Source organism: Xyrauchen texanus, chromosome 43 (genome assembly GCF_025860055.1).
Source record: "Xyrauchen texanus isolate HMW12.3.18 chromosome 43, RBS_HiC_50CHRs, whole genome shotgun sequence".
Taxonomy (NCBI): domain Eukaryota; kingdom Metazoa; phylum Chordata; class Actinopteri; order Cypriniformes; family Catostomidae; genus Xyrauchen; species Xyrauchen texanus.
The window spans coordinates 20299186-20323105 of record NC_068318.1 but is presented as its reverse complement, the minus strand read 5'-3'; the positions used below and the strand labels follow the sequence as shown (position 1 = coordinate 20323105).

Here is a 23920-nt window from a genome sequence, read left to right as displayed (position 1 = left end):
ACTGGCTCTTGGACGGTCATGGCTACTGGCACTGGCTCTTGGACGGTCATGGCTACTGGCACTGGCTCTTTGACGGTCATGGCTACTGGCACTGGCTCTTGGACGGTCATGGCTACTGGCATTGGGACTGTCGAGACCACTGGTCTCTTAAGCATCTCAACAATACCCTGTATTGTTGAGATGCTTAACTCCTCACTCTTAAATGGTGTTGTTCCTGCTTTTTTTAAACATGCGGTTGTTAAGCCTGTACTTAAAAAAACGAATCTGGATCCGCTACAACCGGAAAACTATAGACCAATTTCGAAGCTTCCTTTCATGTCAAAAATTCTAGAAAAAGTTGTAGCTGAAAAACTCACCCTTTTCCTAGAGAATAATGAGTTATTTGACAAATTCCAGTCTGGTTTTCGCAAAAAACATTCCACAGAAACGGCGTTACTTAAAGTTTCAAGTGATATTATGATGTCAGCTGACTCTAAAAAATATACAGTGTTGGTCTTATTGGACCTCTCAGCAGCTTTTGACACAATTGATCATAATGTTATGTTAAATAGACTTTGTGATTTGGTTGGCATGTCGGGATCAGTTTTAAAATGGTTTTCATCCTACCTGTCAGGTAGAAGCTTTAGTGTGAATTTGAATCAGATTGTGTCTGAAACTGCAGAGTTGTCGTGTGGGGTACCGCAGGGTTCTGTCTTGGGTCCTATTTTGTTCCTCTTGTATATATTTCCTCTTGGTAAGGTTATTAGTCAGTTTAGCGACATATCTTATCACTTGTATGCGGATGATATCCAACTGTATTGCTCCTTTAAGGAAACTGAGTTGTTTAAATTGTCCTCTTTAATTAACTGTCTGTCTAGTATTAAAAAGTGGTTATGTGGGAACTTTTGCTTCTCAATTCTGACAAAACAGAAACACTAATTATCAGCCCCTGAAAGTAAAATCCCAAAGATAATACAACATATTGGCGACTTAGGCCCGTCTGTCCATCCGAGCCTCAGGAGCTTAGGTGTTGTCTTTGAGTCAGCTATGTCCTTGGAGCTTCATTCGAAACAATTAGTTAGAAACTGCTTTTTTCAATTGAGGAACATTTCAAAATTAAGATCATCTGTGACTAAAGGTGAGTTAGAGATGATTATTCATGCATTCATCTCCTCCCGTTTAGACTATTGTAACAGTCTTTTACATGTTTGAGTAAGAAGGAGCTTCATCAGCCTCCAGGTTGTTCAGAACTCTGCTGCAAGGCTTTTAACCCGCGTTAAGAGAAGAGAACACATCACACCTGTTTTAGCTTCACTTCACTGGTTACCAGTCCAGTATAGAATTCATTTTAAAATTCTAGTTCTTACTTTTAGAGCCTTGCATGGCCAAGTCCCTACCTACATCACTGACCTGATACAGCCGCACACTCCTACCCGAGTCTCAGGTCTTTAGATCAGATGCTATTAGTTGTTCCCCGTACCCATTTTAAAACTAGAGGGACCAGTCATTCCAGGCAGTCGCTCCCAGGCTGTGGAATGCTTTGCCTCTTGTTTTATGTTGCACAAACTCAGTTGATTCTTTTAAAAAACAACTGAAGACTTTGCTCTTCAAGCAGGCTTTTGGTTAGTCGAGGGTTTTTTTTATGGTTGTTTGTAGTGTTTGTTGTTTGTATTTTGGGGAATGTATTTAAATTGTTTTTGTATTACATTTTACTGTGAAGCACTTTGTGATGTTTATCTGTGAAAAGTGCTATATAAATACATTTTACTTACTTACTTACTTACTGGTGTTGGCTCAGGGACGGTCGAGGCTACAGGCGCTGGCTCAGGGACGGTCGAGGCTACAGGCGCTGGCTCAGGGACAACGGGGGCTAATGGCTCTGGCTGGTTGACCGTGGGTGATGCGGGCTCTGGCTCGCAGACCGGGGCAGGCGTGGACTGGGAGGCGGAAGCCCGTGTTCTCTTCCTCCTCCGGACAGACGAAGTGGGCCGTGCAGGCTCGAGGATCGCGGGTGCGGGGCACACCGGCTCTGAAGCGGACGAGGTTGGCAGCGTGTAGGTCAGGACGGGCGTGGAGAGACGAATCGTGGCTGACAGGGGGAGTATCTTCGTGGGAGGAGCGTCATCCTCCAGAACGCCCACAGTGGGCGGCGACCCGCTGACCCGCAGGGTCTCCTCCACGAAACCTAGGAGCGTCCAGCAACGACTCGCCGGCGGCAACCACTCCCTCAGAGACTCGTTCAAATTTACCCGGAAGAATGCCACCAGGGCATGGTCGGGGAAGTCAGAGAGGTGTGCCAGCTCCAGAAAATCCTGGACATGGTCCTCCAAAGGGCGGTCCCCCTGCTTGAGGCAAAGGAGCCGATAATTCACCGAATAGGCTGCTGGATCCATGGGTGGTCAATCGTTCTGTAACGAATGGAGGCAGCGAAGGCAGACGAGGAGAGCGGATCCAAATGCAACTTACTTTATTAAGTAAACAAACGAATAAACACAAAAGAAACAACCACGATGGGAAAACAGGAAACTAAACAATGAAATAAAACTGAGAACTCGGGCAGGGAACACATACCAGGCATGACAACATTCAACGATTGACAGCGACTGAACAAACAGACAGGGTTAAATACATGGACATAGGAAGACGGGAACCAATGAACAAACAGAACTCAAACAAGATAACAAGGTGATAAACTAAAACCAAAGACAACTAACGAGGGCAGGTGAAAACAATGAACAGAGCACACGAAGGCTGACAAGAAAACTATGGAGCTAAAAAAGGGACAAAAGTGAAAACTAAGGAATTACAAAAGTGACAAAAATGATAAACAAAGGGCAATGGTGAAACAAGACAAGGTATACATAACAGGTGTGACACTCACTCCATTGTTAAACTAGGACTTATAATGTGATAACAGTGAGCAGTGACCATGATACTCTCCTGATTGTGGAGAGCCAGTGCGCATCAGTCATTGGAATAGATTGAGCTTTATTGGGCATGTCAGATCTGCACACTGGGCATTTGGTGGGAAAGCTGCAGAGAGACAAAAAAAATAAAAAATAAACGCTGTTGAAAGATGTTAGTTTTAAGAATTCCAACACCTAAAAACTCTCAGTAAACCCACCAAAAAATATAACTTTTAAAGTCAAATATGTTTGAGCGTGCCATGGTGATTATTTTAGTTTTTTGTCCACAGGCCCAGTGCAGTGGCTTTGAATTGCATGTGTAAAGTGCTGCTGTATATATTGAACACACTTATTCTAATATAGAAATTTACGCACTTGATGTTGAAATAATTTTTTTGAATACAATCCTTGAAAGCAATAAGATGTTTTTTCCTTAAGCTCTCTCCTTAAAGGGATAGTTTTTTTTTTTTTTTTTATCTGTTGTTATTTACTTAATCTCTTGTTGTTCAAAGCCCATATGACTTTGTGTATTCTGTAGAACCTAAAATTAGATTTTAGGCAGCATGTTAGCCTCAGTCACCATTACTTGTCCTTACAATGAAAGTGAATGGTGACTGAAGCATTCTGCCTAACATGAACTTTAGTGTTCCATGGAAAGAAAGAAAGTCAGTGGTTCGAAACAACATGAGAGAATGTTGACAGAACATGCATTTTTCAGCGATCTGACCCCTTTATTTAAAATCTGAATGTGATTGTGCTTTGTAAACTTTATGGAAGATTGTGAGAAGTTTGAGATCTCGGAGGATAGTGTCAATCAAGGCATGGAGCAGATTCGTCCAGAGTGCTTTGAGTTACTCCGTGTTTTGGGTAAAGGAGGCTATGGAAAGGTGAGCATTATGTTTACCTGCATGTGGTATGTTTTGAACACATGATATGGTCAGGGTTTAAATAACGCACACAGTTTGTTTTACACTGAAGTCTCTGATGCTCTAAGTTTGTTTTAGTGGCTTTCTTCATTTACAAGCTACACCTACTGTACTTAATAATGCATCATAGATCTTACCAGGCATAAAGCTATTTATGCCCAAAATGATTCTGACTTTCATCTTTGTTGACATTTCTCATTTGTTTAAAAACAGGTTTTTCAAGTTCGCAAGGTTACCGGGGCAACTTCTGGAAAGTTATTTGCCATGAAAAAAACCCATACATGTATCAAAATCCATGTAGTTCGTCTGTTTTTGGACGTCCTTAGCTTTATTTTTCCTTTCTGTATTCTGTCATGTCCGATTCTGATAATTAAATGAGTTCTAGTGGAGTTTTACTAGCTTGCCATTATAGCTAATTATTATGACCTCTTCACCATGATAGGACTGAAGAAGAGCAATCAGAGGCTTTGTACCTATACTTAATCGTTCCGAGATGATGTCGCATTTTTCTCTGGGGTTTGGATTATTGAAATGCCTCGGATTCATTGTTGAATTAGATTTGCACACGTTCGTTGATTGCAACACAACAATTAAAACATTTACAACACCACTCTAATGCTTCAGGCAGAAAACTTGCTCCATGAGCCAAGCACAAAAACAGAGCTCACACCTGTGGTTAAAGAAAATGCATGGACATGCAACAGCAACTAATGTGTGCCAGTATTTGAGCTTTCATGTCTACTTGGACATGTTATAGAATGGACAGAAACACAGTACCTCTTAACTCAGCATGCTGCTTTTGATTGTGTTTCAACAGGCCGTGATCATGCTCACAGTTAAGCAGAGAGGAGCATCCTGGAGGAAGTTCAGCATACTTTTATTGTGGACCTCATAAATGCCTTCCAGACGAGAGGCAAACTTTACCTCATTCTCGAGTACCTTAGTGGTGAGTTAAACACAGGTGCTGGTTAACAGGGTGCGTGACATGCCTTTGCCATTCTAACATCAGAATATATCGAAGCGCACTGATCAGCACCGTTTTTCAGTAAAAAGTCTCTTGTAATGCATGTTTGTTTGTTTGTTTTTTGTAATTTATTAGAATTTAAAAAAATATATATTATAAGCGTAACAGTTTGAGTAAAAATCCAAAATGAATTAATTAATTTCAGAATGAAAGCAAGTAAATCTGACCTTTCATTCAAAGTAGTTAACATGCTTAATATCATACATTTGCATATTTGAACTAGACAATAGTGCAGAATTTTTGAATATTTCTAAATACAGCCACGTTGTTCAACCCCCCCACTCCCAAGATGCCGCCCATGTCACCCATGCCTACAACCGCCACTGACGAAAGGAAATGCTAGGCAGAATGTAAGACTCAGTCGCCATTCATTTTATTTAATAAAAAAACAAGTGAATGGAATGGTGACTAAGGCTAAAATGCAGCATTATATCTAATTTTATGTTCCCCAGAAGAAAGAATGTCATACAGGTTTGGACCAACATGTTCCAGAGTAAATAATAACATACTTTTAATTTTTTAGTGAAGGAACCCATTCAAATCTATTGATTGTGTTGTGTTTTTGTTGTCTAATTTATTGTTTTTGTTTTCTTTTTTGATTTGAACTCCTCCACTAGGTTTTATCTGGCAGATACTTCCATGGCCTTGGGTCACCTTCATCAAAACTGTACCATCTACAGAGATCTGAAGCCAGAGAACATCATACTCAATAACAACAGTAATGCAGAAAAACACATACACTCACCTCGGCCAATTTATCCCAAAATGTCCTCATGCTTGCACCTCTGGGAGTCCTCATTTCATCCTCATTCCAGGTCACGTGAAGTTGACAGACTTCGGACTGAAAGGAGTCGATCCATGACGGCACCGCCACACACACCTTATGTGGAGCCATAGAATACATGTAAGTTCAGATGTACATTAGACTGTTTTATCCCTGTTTGTTTCCCCTCCCATTTCATGTTCACTCATTTTTTTATTGTATTTATAGAAACCCGAGTCTCTATAGAGACTCCAAAGATCTGGATCCACTTTATTCAAAGCTTTTGGTGAAGTGTCATTGTGTCATTTTGAAATACTTTCTGCTATGCCAGAAAGAACTGGAAGTAAGCCCTTCGTTGGTTGATTTGCCCCAAAAGTTTAACTCTGTGGCACTTTTAAAACATTTCTATTATAAAACATGCTGTTTTTGCTACTGTGTCTTTCAGACTTCTCCATACCAACATAGTTCACACTTATTCACAAGAGAGTGGGCCAAGTTGCTGAATACTGAAGAGCTGCTGATGTTTAAAATATGATGTCAACACAACCACAAGCATCTTAGTTTCAATAAATGGCCGGGGTGGACTGGAAAAGGAGCATTGTGAAAGAATATGACTACATATTACAGTGAACTTTATTTTTAAAGAGCAAGACAAATTATGTTTTTTTTTTTATATGGCCCCTTCAAAACTCCATTCTGTGCAGTTCATTGAGTTCAGAGCCTCTATCAATCATGTCCACCGAAGGCTTATTTGAGGCCTCTCGTGTCAGATAGGTCAAAGTAAAAAGACAGCACCACAAAAATAATGGCTTGTGTGCTGGCCTTTTCTCCCTTCACTCATTCATTCTATCTTAGCATTTGTTTCTCTTGTTCTCTCGCTCTTTTAGGGTACCAGAGGCCTCAAGAGAGGTGGCCACAACAGAGCTGTGGACTGGTGGAGTCTGGGGGCCCTGATGAATGATATATTAACAGGAACTGTGAGTGCGGTGTCTCATCCCTTGTTCTCTCTGGTGTTGCCTCTACGTTAAAGGGCTAGTTCATCCAAAAATGAAAACTCTATTATAATTTACTCATCCTCATGTTGTTCCTTAACCCGTTTGACTTTCAATCTCCTGTGGAACACAAAAGGAGATGTTTGGCAGAATGTTAGCCTCAGTTACATTCACTTTCAATCTAAATGGTGACTAAGGTTAAAAATGTATCTTATTTTCTAGCATCTCTTTTGTTTTTCATGAAAGGAAGAAAGTCAATTTTGACAATACGTTTTGGAACAACATGAGGGTGAGCAAGTGATGACAGAATTTTCATTTTTGGGAGAACTGTCTCTTTAATGTTTTACAAAAAGATGGGAACATATTCAGTGTTGTAAAGCCATGTGTATAGTATCTCTTTTCACACATACTGTATTGTTTCCAAAAATTACTTGGTGCAGTTATAACTGTCTTGTGTACATTAGAAGATTGTCCTCCACACCTCCAACAGAAAATCAGAAGTTTACCCTGAGGCTTTTAAAGATATTGCAACAAACTGTTGTTGAGTTTATAACTATTCATTTTGACTAACAGAGATAATCTGGCATAATCTCATACCTTACCTGCTATTCATTATCAGCTCAATCGTTTTCATTTAATTACACAAAAGACAGGTCTCACCAGTCTGGGATATGTCACTTAAACATGTGATAAAGAGACTTGTGAAGAGATAATCTCTGGTGAGGTGATCAGTTGACCTACATTTTGCCAGTAATTCTGTTGACCTAGATTTTTGTCAATAAGCATAACCTCTTTAACAGACTGACAATGTTTCAACTGTGCAAACCTGAAAATAACATTAATAGAACATATAATTAAACAAAGCAATTAGCCCGATCATTGATAAGTCACTGATACAGTGGCGTTCAAATGTCCACAATGAAAATCTAGAATTTAGAATGGAATTTAAACCTGAAAATATACAGAAAGCATTAAGATTTTGAAACAAAGAAATGTTTAGAAATATGTACAATTCTGCACTTTTTCTAGATCACAAATCAAATTAGCATATATATATATATACTGTATATATATATATAAATAATACGATATATAAATATAAATCTGTATATAGATTTATAATGTAGTTATAAAATAAATATAAATCAGAATATCATTTTTTTATTTCAATATTTGCAATTCCAAAAATATATTTATAAATCCTAAATACATAGTACTTAGAGAGCTTTAGGAGGGTAAAACTTTAAGATTACAGCATATATATATATATATATGTCATGTTTAGATGTGTTTTTGTTCATGTCTTGATTCCTTGTCTTTTATTTTGAAAAGTTTAGTTCCTGTTTCCATAGTCATGTGATGTCCTGTTTTCCCTCCATATTCATGACACAGTAATCTTGTTTTCATTGGTTTATTGTTTAATTATCTTGCTTAGAGTTTGTACATTGGTTTATGTTCCCCCATGTCATGTATTTAAGTCCTCATGTTTGCCATTGTCCTTTGTCGAGTATTGTTGGTGTAATGTTGGTTAACACGGCAACCTCCACCACCCCACCACAACCAGTTGAGCCCTGTCCCGCACAGGGGTAGGCTCCTCGCCCCTGCCTCCTATATCCCGCAGGACATGATGGTTCCTGGTACAACTCCCTCAGACCACCGGACGGGGCCTACGCCAAAGAGAGAGACATTACTTTCTGTTTTACATTTATCAAATAAATGGCATCTTAAACTTCACTCAAGCCTGCGTGTCTTCCCAATAGAAATAAAAGACATGGAATCAAGACATGAACAAAAACATATCTAAACATGACAGGGCTGCACAATTAATCGAATAAATAACCGAGATTACTTACTGCCACAATTAATGAATCATAAAAATTGTCAAAGAAAGCAGCCCATGTAGGTCTTCTCATGTTGCATCAAAATCCTCTATTTAATTTTCTATTCAACGTGTGTTATTGGAGTGGTTGAGCATATCACATACAAAGCTTCTGTGCACAGTATATTTATTCAAAATTTGATAAAATGGCAATAAATTAATTTAGAAACAGTTTCAAAAACTTGCTTTGGATGTGTTGCCACATAATGGGACATGCAGTTAATTCACCCAAAGTAAACCATTTAGTGTAAATTGAATGAACTGAAATGAATCCCAATTACAATATCAAGGGAAATAATTAACAATTACGATTTTTTTCATAATCATGCAGCCCTACTTTGTACATAAGGTGACTAAGTTTGTACAGAGTGGAACAAACGGCACTCTTAACCTCTCAACCTTGTTTCCCCCAGCCGCCTTTCACCGCTGAGAAATGTAAAAAGACCATATATAAAATCCTGAGGTGATAGCTGAACTTTCCGCCCTACCTCACTCAAGAAGCAAGGACCTTCTCAAAAAAGTTCAGGTTATCTGAGGTGGAATCAGCTCTTCTCGTTGCTCAACTAATGTAATTTTATGTTCCACACTCAACTGCTAAAGAGAAACGCATCGGTGAGGATTGGAGCAGGCCCAAGAGATGCAACAAACCCAGCCGTACAAGCAGTGTTTACAATAAAATACATATTTGAAAGGGGAAATGTTGAATTTTTTCGATGTTAAAATGCAGAGAAGATGAAAATGTAATAGGGTATTTTAGTGTCCTAGTGTCTATTTTTCTGGCCCACAACTTCTTCAGACATGTAAATTAGGATGATCTGCTGGCTTGTAAAGTTGAACCTCCCTTCCAGCCGATTTTGGTAATATTAATAGTACTATTTTGTTGGTAATAGTGACAGTCTATCTGTCAATGACTAGAGTGTCTTGTCTCTCTATTGTTGGACCTTTTCATTTTGTATATCTCATTGTGTGGAATTCAACAATAGCTCCTCACAGATATCTGTTAGTTTGACTCTAAATTCACTAGTCAAACTGACGTGAACAGTCCTTATGACATGACACTCAACGAAAGACCCAACCAAGTCTTCCTGCTTAGTTTGTTTCTTTCTAGGCAAAATGTTTTTGTGAAATGTAACACTCTATTTACTATAGGAAAAAGTAAATGTGCTAATGATATAATTGTGTCTGCTCAAAGCTGTCTTTACCAGTTGAGCTACATGATTAGTTTTATGACATGAACATACAGATTGTTATGCTAAATGTGAAGATGTATTCTTCAGTCAAACAGAGTAATAATACTCACCACCAAGGTCATGTTGGATGTGACACAGTAACTAAAACGTGACACGAACCCAGTGGGAACCTGACTCAAAGTTGTTTATCCACCATCTGTTTAATTGTTGTCAGCTTGCTATGAAGAGCAGTGGGCCTCTAAAGAATGTGTACTGTTATGTATTATTCTTTTCCGACTCCTGTCCTACATTATGAGTGTGTATTAACGTTGTGTGTGGTGAATTAGGCCTGTTTTGTAGATAAACTTACGAGAAAAGGATAATGTCTCTCATCTGGACTTTGTTATTACTGTTTAACCATTTCTTCCAGCTCATAGCGTGATACTACTTTGGTTTTGCTTCATCATAATTGCACATCCTCCACACTTATCTGTTTTTTCCCCCCTTTTCCTTTATTTTGTCTCCCCCGAACTGTTGTTTTTATTTTAATCTTATCTCGCACGGCGTCTCTCCCTAGGGCTTTACGTACATTGCCCCATCTGTGCTCGAAAAGATCACTTTTGAGCCAAAATCCCGCTTGCCTCGCAAGCTTCTGGGAAGCCAAAGCACACCAGTGAGGTAACATGTTTTTCTCATTCCACTGAGATTGATACAGTTTGTGGAGTTTATTAAGTGGAGATGCCCAGAGGGTTTTATGATCTTGTTTCAAAGAAAACTGTTTTGATTTATAATTGTCACTATTTTGCCTGGGTAGGGCCAAAGGTCATGTGTCTTTTCATTTGAGTTTAAAAGGTGCTCTTGTTTATTTCATCTTGGACTTAGACTAACACCTATTCTTGGCCGTAGGGCAGGGTGATAAAACAATCTCTATGTTTATCACGATATAACAAATCCACAATATAGACGACAAGTTTTTGAGTAATTTTTTATATTTAGCCTATTTTCTACATCTAGACGATCAAGTGTGTGTCTCTAAAAACACAAGCAGCTCAGCTTTCTCAGACTTTATGAAGTTGCTAACGTTAGCTGCCTTGCTAGATTAGTCTATGCCGGTCACCGTGGTTCGAGATTGATTCCATCCGGACCACAAGTCATCATGACGACATGGCTTGAGGAATTTATCAAACTACACAAAAGGCCTTTTGCGCCCAGTTTCTGAGCACTGTCACTTGAAAACTGCATATGATCACGGAGAGCTTAACAAGAATGAACCCATTTACCTATTCAATGGCCTCTCTCGACTTGCATCATAGTGAGTTGATCCAAATGCTTCCTAATGTGAAAGAGAACATCTTGCACTTCGGATGACTCTGAGCATGAATTTCACCATATTTTACATGCAACATCATATCTTTAGGTCAATGTTTGAAGTTTGTTTAGACTAAGGTGTCTCGTGCAGTTTAAAGGCAAGCAAGTATTGGACTTTTAGAAGAGTCACTGAGGCTGACCCACTTGTTACTGTTTGGTTTGACTGTAATCTCTATACTGTTGGGTACAGCTCTTAATTTGTATTATTTTTTTTGTGTGAGACTGTTGGATGATGCCAAGACATCCTCCTTCCTTTGTTTTGATTGTTTTTGTTGTATTGTTTTGAGAATGTTGTGTGAGACATCCTTCCCTTTTGCATTTGTTCTGGATTACATTTAAAAGTCAAAAACACGAATGCCACTAAAACTTAAACTCGGGTGTATCTAAAATGGCAGAGGGTTTCGAAAACCCTAGATCTCAGGTCTAGATGATTAAACAATGATGAAAGTGTAACAAAGTGGTAAATCCTTTAAAAAATCATATTTATTCTATTGCTGTACATAATTCCTCATTATAGTTGGAGCTATTTTTCATTGAGTTACAGTTCTTGTAGTTTTCCCAATGGGAATGTAAAACAGCCTGGACTTGTTTTCTATGTGAAGACATTGTAATTCACCAATTGAATGTGATATTATCCTTGTTTTCTCTCATTTACATTGTGTAAAGTGTAATTGTGGTTGAACATTAAGAGGTTGCCATTGCTTTGATTTAATTGTCTGGGCTTTACCGCAGTTTGCATCAAGCCAATAACTGGCTGTACACTCTACACACAGGAAGCATGCTGATTGTTAATATATCTAGCTGTTTGCTTGTATATCGTCAGCTACAGAGCCTACTGATGAACAACAGCCTGCTGTGCCATGGCAGTTAACAGCCCCGTGAAAGTACTTTGATTTTGAAATCTGCAAGACCAGCAGCTTCATTAAGTTACGATGCCTCCTAACTGGTGCTTAGACTATTGAAGCATCACATTTTGCTTTTGCGTACAGATATACTGACTGTTTACTCAAACTATGCAACACTGGCTGTGAGAAAGAGGTCCATAATTTGGCACAAGCAGTTTCACTAATAAGGTGAAACTGTTTTCATGTATCACATTTGACTGTCTGACAAGTTAGGTGGTGTGACAGTGAGTCCAGTTTCTATAATCACAAGACTTAAAGCCTTGGTTTAAAACCTTTCTTGAACAAAAATGGTCTCGCACTGATTCTTGCAGTCATGTTGGAATATGAACACATAACTTAGTGCCAAGTGTTAATGGGCTTTTTTTATATAATCTTAGTTAGGAATTGAAGCTACTTGGTGTTCCTAAGAAAAGAAAATGCTGTGTGTAATTGGGAGTCCCGGAAAGAATATTATTTATAGACAAAACCTGATTCCAGACATTCATGGTCAGGTTACATTGATTCAACTTTAGAACGATTCCATCTTAGATGAAAAAAAAATATAAATGTGTAAATAAAGTCGCTATTGAGTATGCACTCTAAACGCTTGAAGTGTTTTGTTTAATTTAAAAATGCAAATATAGGGGCCTGGGTATAGCTCAGCGAGTATTGACGCTGACTACCACCCCTGGAGTCACGAGTTCAAATCTAGGGCATGCTGAGTGACTCCAAGAAGGTCTCCTGAGCAACCAAATTGGCCCGGTTGCCAGGGAGGGTAGAGTCACATGGGGTAACATTCTTGTGGTCACGATTAGTGGTTCTCGCTCTCAGTGGGGTGCATGGCAATTTGTGCATGGATCATATAGAGTAGCATGAGCCTCCACATGCTGTGGGTCTCCACGGTGTCATGCACAGCGAGTCACGTGATAAGATGCGTGATAAATAAAAAATATTTATTTGGTCAGCTCTCTTCTTCGTTACAAAACATACTTGATGCGTAATAAAAATACAATTGTAACTACTGTATCATGGTACTAAAATATATATATATATATATATATATATATATATATATATATATATATACATACACACACACACACAAACAACCATATTTCTTCCTAAACTCTTTGGTTTATTGCAAACATTAGAAAAATACCATGAATCTGTGTACAGTAGAGCCTGAATTACATTTTGTTGATGCAAATTTGACAAACATCTGCTCTTCAGTCACTGGTCTTGATAATAAAATCACAGTCATACAATTCTAATGCTACATCCTTAATAAATCAGTAGTGGGCATGTGGAATTAACATCCTGGAAAACTTAAACATGCCTTTTAATTTAGATTATTACTGAATAAATCAAAATACTTTAAAAGGGAAAAACAAAGTTTGAAATGCCAGCATTCTTTCAAACTCCTTGTGATAAGGATTAATAGATGAGTTGTGACAAAACTGTAACTACAAAGAATATCTTTCATATAAAAGAAATCCATTTGTCCTCACCTTAAGAAAAAGAAAATAAAGTTTTACCACTTATAGCCAAAAATGCTGTAAAAAGTCGAGAAATTAGTCAAACCAAAGATGGCATGCAAAACCACAATGAAGAATATAAATTATAATGGCTAATAAATGATAAGGGAGCTCCACATGCAATAATAATAATACAAACAGCTGGTGAGCACATTTGTTTTTCTGACAAGATTTATCTATACAAAAAAATCAAATGCATCTCTCAACCTAGAGATAGCTGTCATTACTCCAGTGACTATGGCCCTGTAACAAGTGCTGCATTCTCAACTTTGCGATCTCGCAACAAAGACGTGGAGATGTTTGATATGAGCCATTTTTGCACTGTGCAAATCTGCTGCTGGTCAGAACAAGTCTGTCTCAACATGTAAGAACACTGTGTCTTCATCCTCACAGTGAGTAGCATGTTCAGTAGATTTGTAAATAAGCTGAAGTTGCACCATCTTTCCACTTGTGCACCTTGTCTGTGATAACAGTGCGGCAGAGGGGACAGGTCTTTTCCTGGTTAAACCACTGTGCTATGCATTCCTCACAGAAGATATGCTGGGGGGAATAAAACAGTTTACATTAGTACTTATGTTCTTGGAAGCTGTATTTCTTTTAAGCAGAAGTCAAGGTTACTTTGAGGCACATACGGAAGTAAATTGGGCCAGTTTGTGGGTGGTTTAAAGGTAGAAATGATAAGCTTATCATTATATCAAAGCACTTTCATTAATTCTTCTGTTAAAACTTGTGTATTATTTGAGCTGTAAATATATCTATGTATACAGTACATAGATATTAACTGGCATTACAAGATATACAGCGTAATGGCATCATGCCAACAAAGTTGTAAAACTGGATATAACTTGACACAGAAATGATATTTTATCACACTAAAATTATGTTAACATGCATATTGTTAGCTATCCTTTTAAAACACTTTTACAGATTGGCCACATTCACTTCCATTGCAAGTGCCTCACTGTAACCCAGACTTTTGCTACATATAAAGAAAAAAAGGGACGTGTCAAATAGAATTTTTGTGGTAATCAACATTATGCCAGAAATGCTAACGATTTAGCTTAACTTGTATTAAATGTGGACTATTTTTTTAATTGGTAAAGTGCACTGTTTATAGTGCTGAGGTACAAATTCCCAAACTTGACCTTGAAATGTGAAGTTAATGAATGACCTTGAGTTAATGAAGTCATTTTAATCCAATACACTTTTTGTCAAATTCTATGAATATCTCTTCAGGGTCGCTAGCTGTCCGTTTTGTGTGTGTGCTGAAAATAAATCTGGAGTTTATACACAGACCTGGCTCTGTAAATGGGAAAATAAACAAATAGGATCGGACCGATCCACACAACACTATTGCGCATGCATGAATTTGGGGGGGGGCGGTGCTTCTGAAGGAGCACTAAAGGGAGGGGTGTGTTTATTTGACTGTTGAGTTCAAATATCAGCAGTCTTTCTCAGGAATTGCTTACTCTACCTTTACGGGGTTAACATTAGAGTTCAAACTCAATGTGGATCTCATTCTCACCTGACACACGAGGACCCGAGGTTGCTTAAAATCAGCCTGACAGATCGGACAAATGTCTCCTGCATCCCTGCACTGAGCCAGACTGGCTGGGGCTCCATTCAACTTCAAACAGAGTGAAAACGTGCAAACAAATAAAGTACAAATTAAAAGACATTTCTGTATAATTGGACTCTTTAGATTCCTGATAACCAATCAAATATTTCCAAATAATGAGAGAAGCAGAGGTAAATAATCTGTGTGAATGGCTAGCATTATTTAAATACTGTCAATCTTTTGTACCTCATAACTGAAAAATGACCGGAAAGTTTTCTGTAAAGATCCCCATTGTCCGTACAGTCCTAAAAGCTGAAGGGAAATAGCAAAGTAATTACAGCAGAACAATGAATTTTCATGCCACAACATCATAATTATATTAATATATCTACAAGCTTATAACTGTTAAATATCAAACTGAAGTGGCCTGTAATGATGAAGAACCTCTCCAATGATTTACACTCAGTGTTTTAGATCTTTTTCTAAACAGAGACGAAACTTTAAGTCAAAACTAAACAAAGATAGAAAATCAATATCTCAGCTCACATCTAAGTTTCACTGATTCCGATTCATTTATGCATATTTCAGTTATGTCCAGTAATTCTCTCTCAGCTATTGGTGTTAATTTGCAAGTGGATCTTTTGACTTATTGCACAGCTCTCTGGAATCCTCGATTCCGATTTGTCAATCAGAATTATGTCAATTTGCGCCATCTAGCGGTCTGATATTGATCAGTAACAATTGCACATCTACGTATCAGACCACTCATCCAGGTTTTACAAGTTATCTTTCCTGCTTCTCGGATCAGTGTGCAATCTCTATAAGTAAGCTAATTATTTATTTGGCAACTAGTCTTGTAATAGGCTGGATAATGAGGAGTGATAAGATCATTTTCACAAAATAAACCGGAGGTGGATTTTAGCTTTTCAGTGATTTATTAATATTCACATAATTTCAACGCAAATCAATTTTTCCCATTCAGGCTGATACAAAACTGTGACGAGGAGGGGGGTGGGCCGGGCCGAGCCTACACACACCCGGCCTCAATCAGGCTAATCAGCCGATGAGAGGGATAAATGCAGCCGGATCGGCCCCACTCTCCTCCTCGTCACGAAGACCTGTCCGCTTCGGCATCCGGATTTTCTTGTTGGAGCTTATTTTGTGATAATAACCGGATGACTGTATGTTATCTCCTTAGTACATTATAAAAAAATATTTTAGACATTTTATTTCAATTAATTATTAATTTTGGTCACATTTGAGATTTTTTTTAAAGGGGTCATATAATGGTACATGCACTTTTTCAAGTTGATTGTACTGAAATGTGTGTTGGCTGTGCCTGTACACAACCATCCTATTATGATAAAAATCCATCCAGTGTTTTTGTTTTAATCTCCTTATATATTTTCCCCTGCCTCAAATCGAGCCGTTCGACCGTGTGACGTCACACAGTCGGACGCTCCTCCCAGGATTGTTGATTGACAGCAGTGTTTCAACACAGACCGCCTCGCCGTGAGCTGAGCTGTCAATCATAGTCCGTCATCATTGTTGATACACTGGAGCAGAATGGCGTCCTAAGCGATTGTGGGTGTTCTGTTCTTCGGTGTAATAACGAACACAGCAGTCATTTTGATGTTCCTAAATCTGAACCGCTGAAGACGCAGTGGCTGAGTTTTGTTTACTGATGGGAATATTCCCCACGAGCAACGCCAACGCGCTCATGTTTGCGCGAATCATTTTTCACCAGACTGCTTTATAAACGAGGGTCAGTATAAAGCTGGTTTTGCTAAGAAGCTGCTGAAAAAGATTCGGTACCAACTATTTATATTCCCTCTGCACCTCCAGAAGAAGTAAGTGTAACGTTTTATTAACCTTTATATTAATCTTTGCAAATCGCTTGCACGCTTCACAATGAATGTGGCTAATGTTTACAATCAGGGTACATTACGGCATGTTTTCCATAACGTTACGACGTTCTCAATATAATTCATAATCCCACGTTTATAATGAACAACGCGTTATGGTTATTGTGTTATTAAAAACTGTGTACGCAGGTGTTACAGTTAACATGGTAACACTAAGTTACACCTGGTTTACTTGTATGTTACTGATTAAGAATTAATGTCAAAAAAACAGTTATAACTGCATGAAGATGAATGGTAACACAATGCATATGATTCAAGACTATTAATACTCTAATTGATGTTATCTGATCACTTATTTTTGCTTTCGTATAGGCAACGGAGAGGCGGGGTGACCAAAGCTCATTATCATTTAAAGTCATATGCACTGAAACGGCGTGCTGAAAACAGAGCTGTTTTTGAGCAGGTAAAATTAGTGTTTTCTTAAAATACTAATGAGAATTTTTAATAAAAGTATATTACAAAGTTTTCATTTAGACCCTAAAGATTCATATTAACTTGTACAAAAATGGCATTATATGACCCCTTTAAATGTATAAATTCCATCGATAATATGATGTCTTGAAATTGCATATATTATATTGAATATATATATATATATATATATATATATATATATATATATATATATATATATATATATATATATATATATACACATACACACACACATACATACATACATACATACACACACACACACAGGTATGCATGTTACATGTTTGTTTACATGCTTAATTTTGTAACATTGATATGTAAAACAAGCGCCAAAATGGTACTGTCTCTTTATGAATAGCTGTGGTTCAGTGAGTGTCTGACAATAGTGTTTCGGTTCAGTGCACATTAATGAGAGTGGAGTCATACAGTCATTACCACATCCGCGCTGTGTGATTAGAATTAAATGCTTTTTTTTTTTATGTTTTTGATTCACTACTGACTATAAATTGCAGAAATGGTTTCAAAAGAGATGTTATTCAATAACAAATGGGTTGCGTGGATCGCACATCCTCACCACTATATCACTGGTGAGTGATATCTAAACATTTACCAGCCAGTGGCTAATCACAGACATTTTTAGTCACATAGCGCAAAATATGGTCTCATATGTAAGTGATGCACTCGCATTGTAGAGTGTTACACATGGAGTACATTTTAAGAATCGATATCGGGATAGTTCAAATGAAGATCACGATTAATCGGAAAATCTGTATTATTACTCAGCCCAAGTTTCCTAAGGTTCCTTGTGCACACCTTCATTATGAGGTAGATCAAAGCCAGCAAGATTCCCAAAGTAAGTCCAACTGAGGTGTCCATCTCATCATAGCTGACCAGGTAGCGGAACCAGAGTGGGACCGGAGCAATCACTTGATACACCTGCCCCACCTCCTCAATAAGCATATACCACTGACCCTGTGGAACGCAGGATAGATCCAGTCATGCTGCCTTTCAATTCAAATCATTACAAACTAAATAATGTCACTAAGTGACACATTATACTCACTCTACGCCGGTACGCCATGAGGGGGGAGGGGACGAGGAGAATAAGACACTTGAGCCCCATGAAGACAAACTTCACAATGAAATTACTCACACCAACAGACCACAAAACCTCCCAGAAATTTTGGAAATCAATTGTCGGGTTGGCAATGATGAGGCTGAGGGACAAAAAGAAAGAAAGAGAGAGCCATTATATTACACAGATTATTAAGAGCAGGTAAAGATTTAATCAGGTCTGCTCTGCAAAGCAGTGCATGTGGTACTTACCTGCTTTTACATTTATTTGACACTAATATTTGTAACAAATATATATTCAGTGTACAGTAATACAGGGAAACCTTCCCCAAGGGTACAACTTTGAAAATTCATGGATCACTAAATGTTGTGTTTGAACCAGCAACCTTGTGGTTACCATCCTAGTTGTTTAATCACTGGGCTATACCAAAGAAACAGACTGTGCTGTAACAGGTTACAAAAGAGTTACAGATAATGCAATATATAGTGTAAATTAAAATACTAACCATCGATAAAGTGACTGAGTGTAAAAAGTGTAAAACACAAGGAGACTAGAGGACATGAGGAACAGCATGAGCCAGGCACAGTGCAACTTTGTCCTTCGGTCCTACAGACATGAGACAGAAAACAGAAGAGGCTTCAGAAGATCATTAACTGAAGTAAATAGTGATTAAACAAACACTTTACAGTACAATATTAAAGATGATTCCCACCAACAGCATGTTAGCTGCAAACTAATTTAATCAATATCAGAGGTTTCATACATTTTTTAATTTATCGATACGTGTACACACCCTGGTGGCCAAAAGTTTGGAATAATGTACAGATTTTGCTCTTATGGAAAGAAATGGATGCTTTTATTCAAAAAGTGTCATTCAACTGATCACAATGTATAGTCAGGACATTAATAAAGTGAAAAATTACTATTACAATTTGAAGGAAAAAATTTTTTTTTTAAACTTCTTCAGAGTTCTCATAAAACAGTCTTCCACATGCAGCAATGACAGCTTTGCAGATCTTTGGCATTCTAGCTGTGAGTTTGTCCAGATTCTCAGGTGACATTTCACCCCAAACTTCCTCTAGCACTTGCCATAGATGTGGCTGTCTTGTCGGGCACTTCTCACACACCTTACAGTCTAACTGATCCCACAAAACTCAATCGGTTTAAGATCCGTAACACACTTTTCCAATCATCTGTTGTCCAATATCTGCATTTTTTTGTTTTTCTTTGCAATTCTTCCCATAGAGTCTTCTCTTTACTGTAAGGCAATTTCAAGCATCATATAGCCTTCATCCCTCAAAACAATGATTGACTGACGAGTTTCTAGAGAAAGACATTTTTGACCTAATATTGGCCTTAAGACATGCCAGTCTGTTGCATACTGTGTCAACTCAAAAACGAACACAAAGACAATGTTAAGTTTCATTTAATGAACCAAATAGCTTTCAACAGTGTTTGATATTATGGCGAGTGATTTTCTAGAACCAAATTAGCAATTTTATAAAAAATTATTTTTTACAAATAATGATGGTGCTGTTTTTTTACATCAGTAATGTCCTGACTTTAATTTGTGATCAGTTGAATGTGATCACTTTGGTGAATTGAAGTACCTATTTCCTTCCGAAACAGCAAAATCTGTACATTATTCCAAACTTTTGGCTGCCAGCTGTCAAACGTTTTGAAACACTAGACTGAAACGTTTCTCATAATCTTAAAATCTTATGATCTGAATGCGTATGCTTAAATGTTTGTAATTCGTTGTAGACAAAAATCGAATTGTGCCACCATATTAAATTATTTCATTATAAAACTCAAATGTAATGAAAAAAATTAAAAAAGTTTTTGAAATTGATGAATTGGACAAAATAATAAGGAAAAGTGCCCAACATAGATGGGAACTCTTCAATACTGTTTAAGTAGCATCCCAGGGTGATACCTCAAGAAGTTGGTTGAGAAATTTCAAGTGTACATGTCTGCAAATTCTAGGAAAAGGCAATCTACTTTGAAGATGCTAAAATATAACAGTTTTGATTTATTGAATGGATTTTGTAGTAACAACATAATTCCCATAGTTCCATTAATGTTATTCCATAGTTGTGATTACTATTATTCTAAAATGTGAAATAAATAAATAAAGAATGAGTAAGTGACCCAAACTTGAACAGTGTATATTCAACTAAATGGGTCTCTGTTTGTTTTGGTCACATGACAACAAAATGGCCACAGACATATCAGTTACATGACTTTGATTTAGAGTGAAAATTATTTTCAAATATGAATCATATTTAAAAATAAAATAGTTTTACTTCTAACTTTAATAATAAAATACATTTCTGCACTACTCATGCTAACATCTCTCTCTCTCTCTCTCTCTCTCTCTCTCTCTCTCAAGAATCTCAGATTTAAATTAAACTCAAATGAAACTCCAAACAGTTACACCACATGACAATGTAAGCCCCCGAAAAAAGATTGAAATTACTCTGAACTCAGTAATTGAAAACACGTTATTATTAGAAGAGGTGTATTCAAGTAGTATTGTTTTGTGAATTGCATTTGTAATGCTTTTTTGAATAATTTAATAGAATAGACCAAAAAAAAAACATCATTGTCCCATTGAAAACCATCATTATCCCATTATTAGATGTGTAATATTTTTCATTAAGCATGTGAATGGCCAGAGTGCATAATAGTTTAGCTCTTGGTGTGAGCAGACCATTTATCTGACCAAAGATCTGGGCTTGCGGCTACCAGCCCAGATCTTTTACCCTAATTGTAGTTAACTAATGTTAATTATCTATAATATAATAAAAAAAAAAAAGAGTTATAATTAACTCTTTTAATTATTCATATTAATAAGTGTGACTTACGTGGAGAAATACTTGCGTTTGAATGCTTTTGTTGACATACATAAAAGTGGTAAACAGACCAACTGCAACAGCCAGACCTGAAGAGGACAACAACTAAACTGTGACAGGAGTTGTAAACTTGACACATGAGAACAAACAACATCAACATCTGTTTCTGCACGTACCCAGAGCATGCTGAATGACTAGTTTTGCGCACAGAATAATGATGAAGGGAAGACTTTTCTTGACCCAGCGCAGGATGTAACGCAGCTCCGATAATGAGCTGCTGGATTCTCCGGATTCCAGGTCAGTCTCGCCACTGTCAGACTCCTGATTGCCGCGTGTGTGCCCGTGCACGTGTGAATGAGAGTGGCTGTGGCTGGCTGCTCTCACCCTCCTCGAGGTCGCACCTCTTCCACCTGTCGGCCCAGACGAGCTGGTCATGGGAACCCGGACATCCTCGCCAGTTTCCAGACCATTGGACGTTCCAGCCCCAGGCATCCCGTCGAGCAGCTCTGGCTGCAGGTTTAATGACAGCTCATTCCCCTCTTGTGGGCTAGGTTTGGGCTGCATCAGATCAGATAAATCTGTCAGTTAAAGAACTCTTCTGTACTCGATATATGCCTTTCTGTGTTGGGAAATAAACAAAACCAAAAATTATGAGAACTACCATTCATATTGACACTTCGATGAAAGAACAAGACCATGGGCACATCTCAAAGGTGCACTCAGTAACGTTTTGTTTGTGTCATGTTGGAATTACAGTGACACTTAGTGGTGTGGGTGCAGCATCCTTCAAAATCAATAGTTTTCAGTTACAGTTGACATGGCAGAAATTCACTTTTCACAATCAGCCATGATTCATTCAATCCAAGAGTGAACTTGTCCAATAGCAATAAGGTTAATGAGATTAAGTGAGTAGAATTAAGATGGTCATGTGATGCTAAAATGGCAGCCCCCATGAGGCCATGGGCACCCCTGCCCCATGTACAATAAAACAGCTTTTATTGGGTTACTGATATGACTATAGTCCTCATCTCATGTGAGTGCTCATGATTTTAAACATATGTTGCAAAATTACTATTAATATATTTAGGAGTAAAACTTTTCTAATGGGGGGAAATTAATGAGTGCCCCTTTAAAGGATTGTTTGTATAGTTCACTAGTACACATTACAGTAGTATAAGTTTGTTTACACGACTATTCATGAAAATAACATACATGGATAACTGTAATGAACAATGAAAGTTAGCAGGATATATTTGGCAGCCATAATCACTTTTTTAAGGTTAAGTATTAGTGCGATAGTTGCCTATTATTAATACATACCTGTCATACTTCGCGCGGAGTTTCATGATAAAGCACCGATCCCCATTCTACATGCTATAGCGGTCTTTGAACAATCAAAAATAATGAAGAAATAATAATCAAAACAGCTTATCGTCTAGAGGAGTTTAGTTTCAGCTTTACATGGTCCGGGAGCCTCATCTGCCCTACAGAAACCTGTGTGACTCGACAACAGGAAACACAAGAAAAGTCCTCTACATGGCTGCTCTGAGGTTTTTCAAAATAAAGGCCCTCTTCTAACACAATTTGAGGTACACGAAGGAAATGTTATTGCGCACAAGGCATACTTGTTTTGAGCAATATATAGAAAACAAGCTTTTAAGAGGCTTATAGATTTTATATATATATTTATTTATTATTATTATTATATTTTTTTTTGACAATCGCTACAATATTACACCTTAATTCCAGTCCACAATAAAAATAAAACAAATGAATAAAAATATGGTTTAAATTAAAGTTATCCAAGATTATGGGTATCTCTTAATTTAATGCCATAGCAAATGTTGTTATATTTATTTCATATTGAACACAGAAAAACAAAACATTCTATATATACACAGAATCAACAATTAACCCCCACTATTACCGCTCCCAATCCACAACCACACCCTGACCCCCAACAACATCCCAGTGGTAATACATGATTATAGACACACACAAAAAATAAAGAAAAATGTAATAATAATGATCACACATCCAGAAATGGCAGATATCTGACCCATTTCCCCACAAACAAGTAAAATGTCCCCAGTCTTCTAAACGACCCTTCTTCAAAGACTGCCACTCTCCCCACCTCCGAGCACCACTCCTGAAATGAGGGCGCTCCTGCCGACATCCATCCCCTTAAAAGTATCTGTCTGGCGATCATGAAACTTCGTTGCATGATACCCTTAATCCTATAATCCCCCATTTACGATGATTTAAACAACTTTACATCTTAAATAATACTCAAGTTTTAACAGAGGAAATCACATGAGTGCTCTTATAAAATTATAAGATTCACATTTCTGCCATTAAGCCCTTCAAATATTGGCCCCATTCACTTCCATTGTAAGTGTCTCACTGTAACCTTTTTTAAAGAAAAGGAGGGACGAGTAGAAATCATTTTTGTAGTATTCAAAATTATGCCAAAAATGTTGTTGATTGAGTTTATCTTGTGTTGAACATGGTTATTCCTATGATTTATTGCATTTATTTGTGTGGGTAAGTCTCCACTCACTGGCATTCTCGTTTGATGATGATGGTTGATAATGCCAAGTGTTGTCCATGTGTGCTGTTTGTCTCTCATTTTCTTTATTCCCTTGGC

At 37.7% G+C, this 23920-nt stretch overlaps 2 protein-coding genes across 3 annotated transcripts; both read right to left on the bottom strand.

Moving 5' to 3' along the window:
- Positions 1-1583: 1583 nt before the first annotated feature.
- Positions 1584-4753, bottom strand: LOC127635553 (uncharacterized). The gene is made up of 2 exons (XM_052115657.1): positions 4589-4753; positions 1584-3012 (listed from the first exon to the last, which is right to left on the bottom strand). The coding sequence occupies exon 2, from the start codon at positions 2370-2372 to the stop codon at positions 1752-1754; it is 621 nt and encodes a 206-aa protein (XP_051971617.1). The 5' UTR covers positions 2373-3012; positions 4589-4753; the 3' UTR covers positions 1584-1751.
- An 8258-nt stretch (positions 4754-13011) lies between these two features.
- Positions 13012-22766, bottom strand: rnft1 (ring finger protein, transmembrane 1). Of its 2 annotated transcripts, none has more exons than XM_052115651.1 (9): positions 22594-22766; positions 21450-21892; positions 21286-21362; positions 18924-19024; positions 18407-18560; positions 18157-18315; positions 15230-15295; positions 14951-15052; positions 13012-13965 (listed from the first exon to the last, which is right to left on the bottom strand). In XM_052115651.1, exons 2-9 carry the CDS (start codon positions 21835-21837, stop codon positions 13831-13833), a joined length of 1182 nt encoding a protein of 393 aa, XP_051971611.1. In that variant the 5' UTR covers positions 21838-21892; positions 22594-22766; the 3' UTR covers positions 13012-13830. The 2 variants fall into 2 exon arrangements, with proteins under 2 accessions (XP_051971611.1, XP_051971612.1); XM_052115652.1 differs by having other exon boundaries at positions 21450-21831.
- Positions 22767-23920: the final 1154 nt, after the last annotated feature.